The sequence below is a fragment of the Lissotriton vulgaris genome, chromosome 2_1 (assembly GCF_964263255.1).
Source record: "Lissotriton vulgaris chromosome 2_1, aLisVul1.2, whole genome shotgun sequence".
Taxonomy (NCBI): domain Eukaryota; kingdom Metazoa; phylum Chordata; class Amphibia; order Caudata; family Salamandridae; genus Lissotriton; species Lissotriton vulgaris.
Genome location: NC_141687.1, coordinates 2027202233 through 2027218479, shown reverse-complemented (window position 1 = coordinate 2027218479; position 16247 = coordinate 2027202233). Strand labels below are relative to the sequence as shown.

Below are 16247 nucleotides of genomic sequence, written 5' to 3'. Positions count from 1 at the left end.
TCCTTTTCTGTAGTTGCAACGTTATTGCAAGTGAAGATATCTCCTTTGAGGAAGTTGAGATTTAAGCCCTGCAGTGTATACGGAGGTCAAATGTCCATCATTGACCCTCACAAAGAGTGCCTTAGGTGCCTGTCATCTGATCATGATGTTGAAGCCAGCTCGTCATGTCATCAGATGAATCTGAAGGCTTTAAAAGAAAGGGAGGCCCAGCTTTTTATGACAAAATCTAGAAAGCAGAAGATAGGTCATTGAAAGCCTCGGTCGGAGTTGCTGTCTCCCCATACTGCAAGGTCGTCCAGACGGAAGCACAAAAAAAAGTGGTGCCATGGTTCTCAACGTTGCATTTCAAGGGATGGTACGCCGCGATCGGTGTCCCCATGTCCAAAGACTCTGGAAGGAAGAGGGGAAATGTATCAGCAACTCCGACTGAACAGCCTCTGCCAGAGCCAGATTTGGATCCAGTGATCCCTCTAGCACATCCGTTGTCAGTGCCACCCATCCAGGAGCAGGAGTATCCGCCGTTCCAAACTTCTGGGGCTGATCTTTCCACCTTTTTATATGCTAAGTGTAGCCCTTTTGCAAGGGCTGTGACTCATCTGGTGCGCCGGCTGGCACTGTGGTTCCGCTTTCTTATTTCTTAGGCTTTCTGACACATTTCCAAGAGGCTTTGTTATTGCCTTTCATGCCGATGACTCACCAGTGGCCTTCACCAGTGCAGAGACAACCGACTTCATTGCAAGAAGGGCGAGAGTCTTTCATAGGCACCGTCTGGATCCAAAACAGCGATGTGTCGCCCGGATCCGAATCCACAGCTGTTTGAACAGCCACCAGCATTGTTGTCTAACTTAACATCTCGTACAGAGGCTTTTAGAAGAAGAAAGGTATTTGTCGAAGAATCGGGATGTTGAAGAATGCGAGATTATGGTCGTGGATCCAGATTTTGAAGGACTGGAGATTGCAAGTGGCCTGGATAACTCTCCAGAGTTAGAATTTTTATTCCTATAACCTATAGGGCCACCTGAGATCACATCTTATCATGCTGTGATTAGAAAGGTGGCAGAAATGTTAGTGGCCTATACCTTATGCTGAGTTAAAGTCCAACTTGTTGATTGAGGTGCTTCATTCATTTCCATCATCATCTAAGCCACTGTTACCTTTTAATAGGACTCCTACTGAACCCCTTCTTGAAATATGGCAATAGCCTATGTCATCAGCAGTGTCCAGGTCTGTTGCCAGGAGGTACAAGCCAGCTCAAGGTGATCCAGTGTTTTGATATCACACCCCATGCCTGAGAGTTTGGCAGTACAGGCTTCTTGTTCCACCAAACTGTTGTCTGGTTCTTTTCCGACTACTCCAGCTGACAGGGAGTCCAAGAGGATGGAGCAATCTGCCAAGAAGGTCTTCTCCTCTGGAAGTATGGCCCTTAAATCAACAAATGCTACGTGTGCTTTAGGGCATTATGTACATGATTCAATGGACTTGGCAAGGAAGGTCGTATCAAAGTTACCTGGGGATCTGCAGGGTCATTTTTCAGAGCTCCTGAGGGATGCTTAAGCAGCTGCTCGCTAGGGGATACAGTTGGGTCTGGACACTGTTGACTCAGTGGCAAGGAGTATGGTTCCGCTGTGGCCACAAGGAGACTTGCCTGGTCGGGCTTCTCGTCAGATGTTAGGCAGCATTGATGTATTTACCCTTCGAGGGGTGCAGTTGTTTGGTGCCAAGGTGTATTCTGTGCTGCTAAGGTTCATGGACAGTAAGGCGACTAAGAGGTCCTTGAATCTTCAGTCGCAACCTAAGGACAACAGGCAGTTCCATAGTTTTCGAGCTTTCGGCCAGAACTTGTCCTTTTGTGGAAGAAGTTGGCATAGCAGCAAGCCTCAAATCCCCTTTAGAGGAGCCACAATGGAAGGGGCAAAGATCGTCAATGTGGATGTGCCCATTAACCAGTCGCTTCCTCCTCCTTCCTCCCCGGCCAATGTTTCAGGAAATCAGCTCTAGCTACATCATCTTAGAGCATGCTTGGCTAGTTTACAGAAGATTATCAACCTTGGCATTATTCAGACTTATCACGATTGGAGTCTCTATCCAGAAGCTGTTCAGCACATTTTTAGGATGTGGGAGATTCCTCGGTTAGACCGGTTTGCGACTCACAAGAAAAGCACACTGCCCGTCCGTCTTCATCCTCCAGTGTCAGATTCATGGAGCATTGGGGATGTTTCAATTGGACTGGGGCTTCCAGCTGCTTTGTGTTTTTCCCAGTACCGTTGATTCCTCTAGTGCTGAGGAAGATTCACCACGACCAGGCCCAAGTCATATTAATAGCCCTAGATTGGCCACAAAGACCGTGGCTTCTTTACCTCTCTTATGCCCTCCACTCAGTCTCCCTCTCAGGGCAGACCTCCTCTCGCAGTCGCTGGGGCAGTTTCTATATCCCCATCTCAAGAGGCTACACCTTCATGCCTGGAGATTGAACAGGGCAATATGAGTTCTTTCTCTCGCCCATCTGATGTGGGGGAATGTTATTTTATCTGTCGAAAGACACACCACCAAGATCTGCATTGTTAAAAGTGACAGTCCTACAGTGTGCTGGCCTATCTTTGCTGCTTGCTGAGAGGGGCTGGAGGAATATGGAAGTCCTGAGAATATTGTTCCTTTAGCCTTGCCAGAACACAACCAGCAATCATGCAGCCAATTTGGAGATTGATATGGGGGATATAGATTTAATTTTAGTTTAGCAATCTGCAATTTTGTTTAGTAGGATTTAAGTAAATGCCAGATGTATGCTGGATTGTTTGAGGCATCGCTGTTCTTTGGCTTCATAACAAGATCATGTGTATTCGAAGTATGGGAATGGTGAAAAGGACTTACCTAGAACAATGTTTAAGTCGTTTTTGAAAGATAGCGTTTTTAGGAAAGTGGGGAATTTATAAATGTATTGGTGTGTCAGTCAAGCCTAGGCAGTTAAAGACCTGAATGGAACTGTTTAAACACATTTGTCCCGGTGCCCGCATGTTTATGTGAACGGAAGCTATGGTGATTGGCTAGAATTAAGAATTGTTTTTCTGTTTAGGTCGTTGCTCCCTATCAAACTCTGCTGAACCCGTTAAGCAAACTGAATGTTCTCAACAATCTTCATTCACATTTTATTCTGGTTGATGATGGAACAGTGGGAAAGTATGGAGCAGAAGTCCATTTAAGGAGGGAGCTGGAAAAAACAATCAATCTGCAGCGCATTCATGCAAGTAAGTGATTACACTATTAATGCAGACCCTAGGTCAAATCAAGTTAGAGCTTTTGAATAGTGTAACCCTATGACAAATACAGTAGGAAGGGTCTATACAGCGTGAACTTTGACAAATGCAATAAGAATGGGTCTTATATTGTGAATTCTGTTACAACTGTAATAGGAAAGGGTTCATATTGTGAACTCTAGATTTAACATTGTTTAACACTAGCAGACTGTGTTATAACTATTTCTAGTTCAGGAGAGGCTGGAGTAAATTGTGTAAGTTTCTACTTTTATTTCTGATTAATACTTGTAACCGCACGATCCTACCCTTTTTATTCGCGCCAGGTGCCCTACAATCCAGAACTGGATCGCCGCTCCCAACTTTGTCTGTTTGCCCAGTCTCAAAATTTCATCAGAATTCAGTTGTGTGCCAAGGAAATACCACCCCCAAAACCATAGGCTTTTAACCATGCTACAGTTGCACGAAGCAGCTGTCAGTCACTGATCTGCACAACATTTGCATGTGGTGACTTGAAATTGTGCAATAAATGCTCCCAGATGCACCTGAAGGTGATCACGGTGTGGGAAGCAAAATTCTGTTGTAGAATTTAAGATTGCTTCCCCTCCTGATCGCAGGCTGCTCCTGTGTCACCTCCAGTCATGCAGTAGGATTTCAGGTAAAAGTACAAGAAGTTAAGCAGGACTCCTCCCCCTCTCACCACTCCCACACTGGAGAGAAGCAACACAGTTGTCACTCAAAGGATGCAACTCTGCAGGTCTCGTCCACCTTCAAGCCTATCCAAAGGCCGCTCTGTGTGCACCCTGAGTTTCCTAGATTGTTGTTGACCTCAAAGTAGATAGAGGCCTTCAAAGAGGCCATGCTACAGATTTTTTAAGGCACGGTCATCTCCCTTTTGGAGTACCTTTGATTCCCCTGGAGCTTTAGTGGTCCTCCTACATTGACTGAGTTCCAGCTTCTTTTTTGATGCCAGTACTTCTGAAGCCTCTATTTGATAGACTTCTAGCCAAAGATTCCTTACCTTTGAATTTTTCAGGCATTAGACTGGATCTGTAAGATTTTTCAAGCAGTACTCCTGTGCGCCGGTAGGTGGGTCGATCGGCACCGTATCCATCGTCTGCGTCTTCTGTGTCAGAGTTGCGTTGCGCACCTATATAGGCACCACCCGGCGCACCAAGGTCAGTTCTTTTTGTTCCATGATCTGGAGAAGAGCTACCCCTGTTTTTTTTTAACAGGAATTTTGCAACTTTTTGTTGCTTTGTTTTTTTAGGTTACCTCCTTTTGTGTCAAGGATACCATCTACGGAGCTAGTCACTGGTCAATCTCTGTGACGATTCTGCACCTGGTCTGTCGGCGGTGATAGGAGTGCGACCACAACACCAAGTTGTGCTCCGATTGCCAGGTCGTGGTGCCAAAGGTTTTGAGGGAGCGATCCCTGTAGCTGCTAGCGGGCCAGCACCCGATTTCGCAGACATCGAGGTCCTGGTCTAGAGGAAGGTTCCGGGATCATTCACGGAGTTGAAGTCCCAGTCTACAGGCAGGTACTGGGATTGTTCACGGAGTCTGTAGTCATCTTCGTCGCATTTGAGATAGTCCTTGTAGGAAAGTAGGGTCTGCTTCCTATGGTCACCCCCACTTTTTGCTTTGATATACTGGTTTCTCGACTTAAGTGTGGCTGTGGGCCTGCCAATCAGATCCACAGCCCAGCTGTTCTCTCTCTAAATTCATACCATGTACTTTAGGTACATACCTAATTGGGTATTGGGTCACCTTTGTGAGCCCCTGTATAGTGTACCATAGGTACCCAGGGCATAGGTGCATCCAAGGCCTACCAGGGGCTGCAGCATGTATTATGCCACCCTTGGCTGGCCATCCACATTGACACAACTGGCAGATCACTCAGCTGGGGCAAGGTCGTGTAATCACCCCTTGCTTAGGTATAGTATCCCTATACCTACCATTACATATAGACACATATATACCTGTAAGTCACTCCTATGTCAGGCCTTGTCAATCCTGAAGGCAGAGTGCTTGGTTTTATGTGAGATGGTGCTCTAGCATGAGCTGAGCCTGTCTGCAGCTTTCTGAACTATGTCCTTATAGCTGTTCTATGATATAGCCATACCATATACTCTTAAGTGCATTATAATCCTCGAGGTTAATGCTAACTTTGGTTTGGCTTTATCAAAACATGTTGTGTAAGGTATCATATACTTTGGAATACTACCCTCCCCCACCCCCCACCACCACCAGTCCTGGCGGCGGGGGTAGCATTCCACCCTTCTAGAGGGAGAAGACCTATAGTTGTAGCTTTACCCGGTTAAAGTTAAACAGAGCCTCAGCATCATAAAATGGATGCTGCTGCCACAGAAACAAGTCTGGCCTCCTGCAGCTGGGAGCCCTTCTAGCGAGGGAGGCCTGGACAATAGGTTTCCTGCCTTGGGAGGTGGATTCAAGCAAGCCGGGCTGAAGAAGGCTGAAATGCCAGAAACCGGTCCTCGGTAGCTTGTTTCCGGTTCAGGAAAGGCATGGCTTGGCAGTTCGGGCTGGACTGTTCCCATGAGGCACAGGGTCAAACTGATTTGCATATGGCCATGTCTGAACTGGGGTGGCAGTGGGCTAAAGATCGATGATGGATTAAACCCAGATCAGTTGACTGGGGGTGAGTGCTTGTATTGTAAATGCTCCGTCCATCATTTACTTTGGTTTTTCTTTGTTCGCCCTAAGTGGGCAGGGTATGCTAAGATGTGAGTCCCTTGCTCACTTTGCCACTGGATTCAAGCAAGCCGGGCTGAAGAAGGCTGAAATGCCAGAAACCGGTCCTCGGTAGCTTGTTTCCGGTCCAGGAAAGGCATGGCTTGGCAGTTCGGGCTGGACTGTTCCCATGAGGCACAGGGTCAGACTGATTTGCATATGGCCATGTCTGAACTGGGGTGGCAGAGTGGGCTAAAGAACGGTGATGGATTAAACCCAGATCAGTTGACTGGGGGTGAGTGCTTGTATTGTCAACGCTCCGTCCATCATTTCCTTTGGTTTTTCTTGGGAGGTGCTAGCACCTCCTCAGACAGGCCATAGTGTATTGGGGCAGGGTGGGTTGAGTGAAATGAGACACTGCATGGGGCACACAAGGTGCTCCATGTATAGCCCGGTTCAAACCAGTTGCTGGGCACTCCAGCCCCAGCTCTGGCGCGAACCTGGACAATAGGAAAGGGGTGTAACCACCCCCTTCCCAGGTTCCACCCATAGGAGGGACCTAGCAGGTAATCCAGCCCCTTTGATTAGTCTAATGCTAGGAGCTGAGTCTAGAGACTTTAGATTATCCTCAACTGAAACGAAACTCTGGACCTACGCCATTTTACTGCAACTAGAAGACTGAAGAATCTCCCTTGTAGTCAAGGAGTGACCACCCTGTGCAAACAGGCACCATCAGTGACTTGCCGGTTTGCTTTGTCGACGCTGCCGCTGGAGCCCGAAGACTTAGCAACGCAGCCTATGGACTTCCGACCCACATCCACAGCAAAGCTGAGACCCGTGGCGGACACGAGGGACGTGGGACCGGACTACCTGCAGTACTTGCTTTTTGCTAACTGTGCAGCTTCTGAGGCGTCCTCTAAGTTGTGCATTGGGACTTGGGAAGCCTCAACCCCGAGTCGTAAGTACACCGAAGCTCAGCCCTCTACACTCCACGAGTGCCGCGTGGGGCCTGCTCTTGCATTTCGTCTCAACGCGTCTTCGCGGTTGCTAGCCCGCTGGCTAGTGGCCCTCTTGAAGACATCTTTACGAAACAACACCGCTTGCCTGGTTGCTCCAGGCTTGCTCCTGCTTTCCTGAAAAGGGGAAGCTCCCCAGACCTTGCTGGTCTGAACAGAAGCAGAGTTTCCCTTCCTGCGTGGGTTGTCTTTGCCAAGGCTTGTTGACTCCAATCCGGAAGCCAACACCACCAACAGCGATATCCTTCGTGGGACAGTCCGTATCCAGCTCCTGTTCGTCGTCGACGCCTCCTGGTCCACTTGGCAGCAGAGACAAGCTTCACTTCTTCACCCGTTTGCATCTCGACATCGCCTGGTTCCTTCCTGGTCACTGGCTAGTGACCCAGACTCTGTCCACTCTGCTTTCAGGTTCTTCACTGCTGTGATCCACCCTTGGATCCAACCGGACATCTTCTTCCTGGTCGCCTGCAGCATCTTTGTGCAGCTCTCCATAGGATTCGACGATGAAACCTGACACGAAAGAACACCTATGCACCCTGCTTCCCTGGGTGAGGTAACTAGAGTACTCCTGAGCCCCCGTGGGTAATGACTATCCAAGTGTCCTACTTTAACTTGGTTTTCCCGTAGTCCATCCGGAAGTGCCCGAAATCAACTACAGTCCCATTGAAAGTCTATGAGAACCTGCGTGTGTGTTTAGAGACTGCACACGCATCCTGCTTCCTAAACTTTGGTTACTCAGTGTAGTCCCAGCGATTCCCTAGGTCCTATGCCTATTCACTTTTCCTGAAGTGGTTCTTATACCACTTACTTGTATATGGTTCGTGAGGCCCCTAGGGCAGAATTGTATTTGTGCAACTTATAGTATGCTTATTGAGTAACATGTGCTGTATCTCGAACTCTGACCTCATAAAGAGTGCAGACGGGTTGTGTTAGTAATAAATACATATATATTTGATATATACCTTGTGTGGTGTCCTTTCATTTGGTATTCAAGGGGCTATTATTGGTAAAACAATTGGCTTCACATGCTCTCTGAAGTATTAGCCTAAGACTGATATGTCCATGCTACCACTAGGATAACTGGTCTATAAGGTTGACTTATCAACCATCACCATAAGGGTTGTTTGGACTGATACAGGGTGCCCACTAGAATAGTGGACATCACATATCAGGCCAACTTCTCATAGTCGGGACATCAAGTAAGAGGCACAAGAAAAAGTCATCGAAGCGCACTTAGACTTTTCCTTGTTCGTCATCTGATGTGACAAAGGAGCATCGATATATGAGGCCTGGTTCTTTGAAGCTTGTGCCTGGGTTTACTCCGTGCCTCTCAGAAAATATCCAGGAGCCAGAACACCCCGCCTAACTTAAGAGTTCATATTTGGGTGGTCCAAACTTTATCAAGGACCTTACGGGCCCTGTAGAGTTTGGGGGTGGAGGGGGTGTTGACCAGGGGAGGGGGCTCGCATCTGGTTCCATGCCAGCGGCTCCAGTGAGCCCCTGTGGATCCGGTCCCAAGGCCAGCCTCGATGCCAACGATCCCTACAGCTCCTCGAATTGTGCCTCACTAGGAACTATTTTGTTTTTGATAACACTTATTATCAACAAGTAAAGGGCACTTCCATGGGGGCTATTTTTGCCCCCAACCTGGCAATTCTGTTTATGGATGCCCTTGAAACTGGCAACATCCTAACAGAAAGCAATCCTTTCTATCAAGGAATTTCATTATGGCATCGCTACATAGACAACATTTTCCTCATTTGGAACCTTGATATTCCCACACTGCACTCTTTTAATCATTGGCTCAATAACAACTGTGCTGACCTCAACTTTACTCTTGTCTATGACAAAAAACAAATAGCTTTCCTAGACCTGCCAATTTTTCATCATGACAACGAATTACTAACACGCCTTTATAGGAAGCCCACTGAACGCAATACTCTCCTGAGGTATGATAGCAATCACCCCAGGGCGCTTAAAGACTCTACCATATTCTCAATTCCTGAGAATCGGGCGGAATTGTTCAGCCAAAATAGACTACTTCAGGGAAGCTGAAATCCTGGCTAACAAACTAAAGGCTCGGGGCTACCCCAGAAGACTAATCAAAACGGCCTCCAAAAGTGCTTGGTATTGCCCTCGCGAAGCCCTCCTGACACCTAAGACAAGGGACAAAACAGAGAGAATAGCGTGTGTAACCACTTTCTCCCCCATACTCAATAAAATCCGAAAATCTATCCTCAAACATTGGCCTACGCTAAACGCAGGCCCAATACACCTAGAAAGACCAGTCTTTGCCTTTAAGAAAAGCAAGAACTTAAGAGACCATCTAGTTAGAGCAGCCCTACCGGCCACAACTACCATGACAACAATTGAATCAAACTGGGGCCTCCCACCAATCTTGGGGCACGTTAAGTGTGGTTGCTGCACGGTGTGGAAGTTCACGATTGAGGCACGTAATTTCAGCCATAATGGTGTAACGGTAGCAATGAAAAGCTTTACTAATTGTAACCGCTCTAATGTCATTTACGCTATCTTATGTCCCTGCCCAAGAATGTACGTTGGCCAGACAACCCAAAAAGCGAAGACCCGCATATGCCAGCACCAAAGCCGCATTAGATGTGGGACCCCCAACGCACCTCTTGTCGAACATTTTGCTGAATTGAAACATACAGCTGACGACATCAAGTGGACAAACCTTAAGATAGTCAAACTCCAACAAAGAGGAGGCAATCTGGCCCAACTACTCAACCGAGAGGAACTAAAGACAATTATCCAATTCGACACTATCCACACAGGACTGAACAGAAGTGAGGACTGGACAACCCTCCTGTAGTGTCTAGACCGGTTTAAATACTGGCTTCACTCTGGGACCACTGGTTGCCACAAAAAAGACTTGAATCCAGACTTAAATGTATCATCACAAAGGTTCTTGATGTAATGTTGCTGTACTTCAATGTTGAAACCTTACGAAATTGTGTTGTAATTATGAACTGCTGCCTCTTCGTTCCCTGCACATGTTCACCATTATGCACGTATCACTGCACCCTTACCCAACTCTGAATGCCGAACCACAGTCCCTTCCCACTGTATTAGCACTTATCTAGCCGGTTTATACATTTTTCTAATCAATAGGAGTGTTTTTTGACATAATACCCCCTTGCCTTGGCGTTAATTTTGACCATTCTAAGATGGCGGATTGTTATTAAGTGAAGCAGCCCTGGACTTCACAGGGCCCCTGACACGTGATTAACGCCAGCCCAATAACAAGACCCAATTCCCATAACACAGAAGCGGACTTGCTAGGCAGAGCGCGCTACCGGCTCACTCACGGTATCGCCACCATTCGGTAAGTTCCCATACGAGGGGCCTCGGAACGAGCACCATTGTAACCCGCCTCCACCCTAATCTCATTTCTAAACTTAATCCCTTAGCGGATCAGCCATCATTCTGACCGACTCTCTACACGGTGTCATTGACCACGCCGAGCCCTGTAATCCTTTAATCTTAGAAGAAACGGAAACCAAAACGGTAAAGCAGCGATTGCTTCCCCGCGCTTCTCCTCACAAGTCCTCATTACTATTCGCTTAACACGTCCTTTTACACCCACAGCGACCAGTTACCCCTCTGGCCGCGATCCCTTAGACGGCGCCTATGATAACGCAACTCCTTAATTTTGAAGGGAATTTAAAGGTAAAGCATCCCTTGCCTTATTGTGCTTCTGTCACCATTTCCCGTAACCCACCACTTATTCCTGCCCCCTTGCTTTCACAGCGATGCCACTTTGGCATCATGCATCTCGAGAAGTTGTATCCACAATGCTTCCAGCCTTCCTTCTGAAATAGCGCTACTGCCCACGCCACCAATCCACTAACTGGCAAGTAAATCAAACATCCAAGCGGCTGCTAGAAACCCATGCCCTTCCTCCCATGACCAATACTGATCTCAGTAAATCTGTTTCCACAGAGACGCCCCCACCGTACAACGCACCGTGACAACTTCACAGTGAATCGGAGTTTCGCCTCTGACGTGCCTTTCAATCTCTACCAAAGGCAGCGGATATTTAGAACACGGTAAAACGAGATGCAATTAGTTCTATTCACAACCCATTTTCTGAAAACACTATAATAAACAATCCCTCAATCCCTACAGGGTCACTGCACTCGAGACTGTATGTTAATGCCAGCCACCATCCTGCGCATCTGAATTGTCCTCAATCACCTATTCATAAGTGGTATGTCCCCCCTACCGCTGGTAATCTAACTATCCCGGTCGATTGGTGTACACTCATACACTGAATGGACGGTAAACAACCCACCATGTCCCACCACTGTACCGGTTACTCCTTATCACTTCCCCACCACGGCATCACGCCAACTCACCAGTGCCGAACCTAAGAGATCTCGCACACGTGCACCTGTTGCTCACCCCTTTTAAATACTGCGGCCGCCTCACAATTTGTGAAAACACAAAGTGAATTGTAAATATTTTATGATCTTGACAGTAGTAAGGTTTTTCTGAAGGAGTGCACTGAATGCCCACGCCATCTGGCAACACTCTTCACTGCGTGTCCGAATACTGTAAGTGAATAGCTAATGCTGACTATGGCTTGAATTATGTTTAAACTGATTACACCTATTTTTTGCTTTCTTCCTTGCTTTTTCCCTACAGGCGTTTAAAAAGCATTATTCAGGCAAAATCAATTTTAAGTCCTGATGATGATCCCTTAATAACTGAGCGTGGGATCGAAACGTCGACTCCTTTACGAGTAATCCATACATGTTACCTCATTGTATTACTTTATGTATGATTAACTCCAGAGTACACTGCTAATTCAAATTCGTACTAGTGACCTGTAAGCTCACTCTGTTTGCCTGATATTTCTTTCACTCACTGTCCTTGTTACTTCTTTGCTACGTACGGTACAGGATTGTGCCTTACTGTAACCCTAATGTTTTGGTTATATGTTTTATTTCTACATTAAACTACTTACTAGATCAATAAAGATTTCCTGTCTGGCTGGACAAGGGATTTTGAACTATATAGAAGCCCATTGTGGTCTATATAATATCTATGTTTACTCCTATCCTCATATGCTAAGGACCATTTGTTTCCTTGATAAATACTTGATACCCATGGTCCTGAGCCATTTACTGGGTTTCCCCTTGTTTTTTTCAAAAAACGATCCCGTCACCAGCCCCATTATCCTCCCTGAATCTGGCTGATGCCAACAGGACATTTAGGCCCTATATTGAATCCTAAGCCCTATTTCTACGTACTCTGCCTTGTGGAGGAGTAGGAGGGGTCGCTGGGCCCTTTACAATACCAGCTATATAAGCCCCAAATGGACTCATATGGCTGGGAAACTTGCCCAGCGACCCCTGTTGTGGGTGTGAGTAAATAGTTCATGCCAGTGGATTGGCTTCCTCTCCAGATCGGGGCATGCTTTCTCCTCGTACCGTGGCTATATAGGACAAAGCTTCTTATGGTGTGGTGCGGAGAGCGTCTGAGGCCCTTCACCTTCAGCGTCCCTCGGTGGCAGTCAAGACTAATCTCTTGACTGAGGTGCTGCAACCAGTAGTTTCCTCCTCGGAACCCCTACTCGCATTCAATTAGTCCCTCACCAATGTCCTTTTGGGAGCCTTGGTCAAGCCCAGCATGGGTCTCCTGTGAATAAGACAATTGCCCATTGCTACCACCCTGCTCCTGAGGACCCAACCTTCCTCACCCAACACCATACCTCGGAGAGCTTGGAGGTCTAAGCTTCCACATCGCGGGGTGCGTTCCCCACACCAGGACATGGAATGCAAGATGCTGGACTCCTGGGGAAGAAAATGTTTTCTTATGCCATCCTGGCATTATGTAAAGTAATGTAAATTCTTACTTGTATAGAGCACTACTCACCCGCAAGGGTCTCAAGGCGCTTGTACGAATACCGCTATGGAACCCATCCTGGCTTTCCCTGTGAGGCGTCCACTCCTGGGCGCCCCCAAGGTGGAGGCCAGGCATCCTTAGCGTTGTGGGGGCCGTTGTGGAGATTAAGCAAGCTATTGCCCAGAGTTGCAGAGTGGGACTCCATGATTGGAATAGGCACTGAGGCGAGAATTATCAGGTCCGTGGAATTTTGAGTCCAAGAGCCGCTGAGGCGAGAATTGAACCCTGGTCCCGGGCTAGACCTCTGCATCAGGGTCTGCCTCTCTAACCACTGAGACACACTTCTCCACATTATGATCCGTGAACACTGCATGCCTATTGGGCCGCTATTCCCAGATGATGTGGGATATGGTTGTGCAAGTGCTGTTGCAGGTCCTGAAGGAGGCACAGGCCATCCTCTCCCTAACAGTTATTGACTTGAGAGACACAGCAAAGTTAATGATCCAATGTGGTCTGGACATGACTGACTCACTGGGCAAAGCGGTTTCCTCGACTGTGGCCTTGAGGCGCCATGCCTGGCTGAGAACGACTGGCTTCTTGGGGTCTGTCCAAGCTACCCTTATGGACATGCCCTTCGATGGTACTCCTCTCTTCTGAGACAAGGCAGACTCTGCGCTGGAGCGCTTTAGGGACTGGCGGGCTACGGGCAAGTCATTGGGCCTCTCGGCTGCCCCACATTGTCCCCAGTCTGCCTTTTGTGGCTACGGATGTGGCTTTCATCCCTACCAACCCTATCCGAGCTGGGCAAGTTTCCCAGCCTCTGTGTGTAAGATGGCGCGGTTCCTGCCAGCCTCATGGGTCAGGTAGCCAGCGGTCTGATCCAACCACCACCCCTCTGGAAGCTGCAGCATCCAATCCTTCCTAATCCTGCACTTTTAGATCATGGACATCCAGTTGGTGGCAGCCCCTAACATCAGGTGTGGTTTGCAGATCTTCAGAAGGGGCTACTCACTACCCTTCGAGACAACACCTCTTTCCACGCCTCCATCTAACAACTGGCTGAGGGAATGATCATTTGAACTTGCTCTGCGAGGAAGTCATGGCTATCTTGGCCAAGGAAGTCATTGAGAGAGTTCTGGGGTCGGAAATAGGCCATGGTTGTTATTCCAGCTACTTCTGGTCCCCAAAAAAGACCAGGGCTTTTGTTGTATCTTAGACCTCATAGTTCTCAACCTCTTCCTCAAAAAGGAGAAATGCAAGATGCTCACACTAGATCAGGTCTTTTCCTGCCCTGGATCCAGAAAACCTGATGGTAGAGCTGAACTGGCAGGATGCTTATTCCCATATCCCCATCCTCCCTGCCCACTGGTGTTATCAGCGGTTCAGGATAGGCCACAAACACTTCCAGTTCACTATGCTCCCTTTTGGGCTTACCAGCGCCCCACGGGTGTTAACAAAAATGATGGCGGTGGTTGCTGCTCATATGTGGAGATCAGGGGTGTTAATCTTCTCCTATCTCGACGACTGGCTATTGAAGGCGGGCTCACCCCAGACTGTCGTCTTCCCACCTCCAGGCTATGGCGGACCTCATGCATTCGCTGGGGTTCACTATCAACGTGCCGAAGTCACACCTGACTAGCTCGCAGACACTCCCTTTCATCAGAGCTGTTCTGGACACAGTGCAGTTTCGGGCTTATCTTCCTTAGCAGCAAGTCCAGGATATTCAGGTTAAGATTCTGATGTTTCAGCCTCTATCCAGGATTTCGGTAAGACTGACTCTGATGCTGCTGGACCTCAAAGCCTCCTGAATCATGCTGGTTACACATGCCAGGCTCTGCAGTGAGACCTGAAGTTCCAGTTAGCGCAGCATCAGTGTAATCTTTCGGACGTGGTCCAGATTTCGAAGGGGCCTGCCTGTGAAGAATTTATAATGGTGGCTAATGGACCGCGATTGGCTCAGAGGCAGACCCCTCTCCTTTCCCCAACCAGATTGCATAATAGTGACAGACCTGTCACTCCTGGGATGGGGCAGCCATCTGTGAGGAGAAGTGATCAGTAGCCTCTGGTCCCAGGCTGAATCTGGGCTGCACATCAAACTGTTGGAGCTCTGAGTGATCACATTCTACCCTCCATCAAGGGAAGACTGATACAAGTGTTAACGGACAACACCACCGCCATCTGATACTGCAACTAACAGGGCAGGGTGGGGTATGGAACCTTTGTCAAGAGACCCTACATCCCTGGAAATGACTGGAACAGCAAGGCATATCCCTGGTGGCTCAACACCTGTTCGGTTCCCTGCACGCCAGGGTGGACAAGCTCAGCTGTCGATGCCTCTCAGAGCATAGATAGCGTCTCCAACTGGAAGTGGCATGAGGTGTCTTTCAGTAGTGGGGAGAGCCTTGGTTAGATCTATTCGCCTCCGTTGAGAATGCACTATTTTGGCAGTTTGCGGGTGTGAGTTTTCAAGACGGTACTCGCTTGGAGACACTTTTTGTCTTGAGTGGAGCTTGGGCTCCTACATGCCTTTCTATCCATACTACTCCTGCCCAGAGTTTTCAAGAAGGTCAGAAACGACTGGGCCCAAGTTATACTTGTGGCTCTGGACTGGGTACGGAGAGTCTGGTGTAGCAAGCTACTGAGCATGGCCATTGTTCCTCCAATCAGGCTACCCCTACAGGAGGATCTTCTGTCGCAGCAGCAGGGGAGGGTCCTCTACCCGAACCTGCCAAATCTCCGCCGCCTTGCATGGAGAATGAGCGGTGGCAATTGATAGCTTACGATCTTTCTCCCGAAGTCTGCAATGTTATTCTGGCACCCAGGCGTCCCTCCACCAAGACGATATACGCCTGCCGTTGGAAGCGATATCATATTGTACAGAAAAGTCCATTGACCCACTTTCAGCTTCCCTTTCTAATATTTTGCTTTTTATTCTTACCCTTGTCCAGCAGGGCTCTACTTAGGGAATTCTAAACGTTTATCTTTCTTCTCCTTCTTGAGGCTACCTGACCTGCCCTCTTTATTTAAGTACCCTATTAAATAGATTGTTGAAGGGCCTTGCACATATGTTTCCCCCTTCTCCTTTTATTATGCATCAGCTGGACCATAATTTGATCTTGATGTGTGGTTCTTTTGAGCCTCTTCACAGTTGTCCCATCCAGCTGCTTACGATTAAAACAGCCTTCCTTCTGGCAATTACATTTGCCCAGAATGCGAGTGTGCTGCAGGCTTTGTCATCCAAGCCTCCCTTTTTCTCATTTACCCTGACAAACTGATGCTTCGCACTTGGGCCTCTTTCTTGCCAAAAGTGGTCACATCGTTTCATGTGGGGCAATCTGTCACCCTGTCTAACTTCTATGTTATTCCACATAATTATAAAGAAGAGGAGCAACGCCACTGTCTTGACCCATTGTTCTAT

General features: G+C 47.9%; 1 protein-coding gene across 1 annotated transcript in view; it reads left to right on the top strand.

Moving 5' to 3' along the window:
• The window catches only part of LOC147733678 (transient receptor potential cation channel subfamily M member 7-like), a 1990815-nt gene that overhangs the window by 389871 nt on the left and 1584697 nt on the right, over positions 1 to 16247 (top strand). Inside the window, exon 7 of the mRNA XM_086958252.1 lies at positions 3071 to 3242. Coding sequence (XP_086814378.1) covers positions 3071 to 3242 — 172 coding nt within the window. The remainder of the gene's footprint in view (positions 1 to 3070; positions 3243 to 16247) is intronic.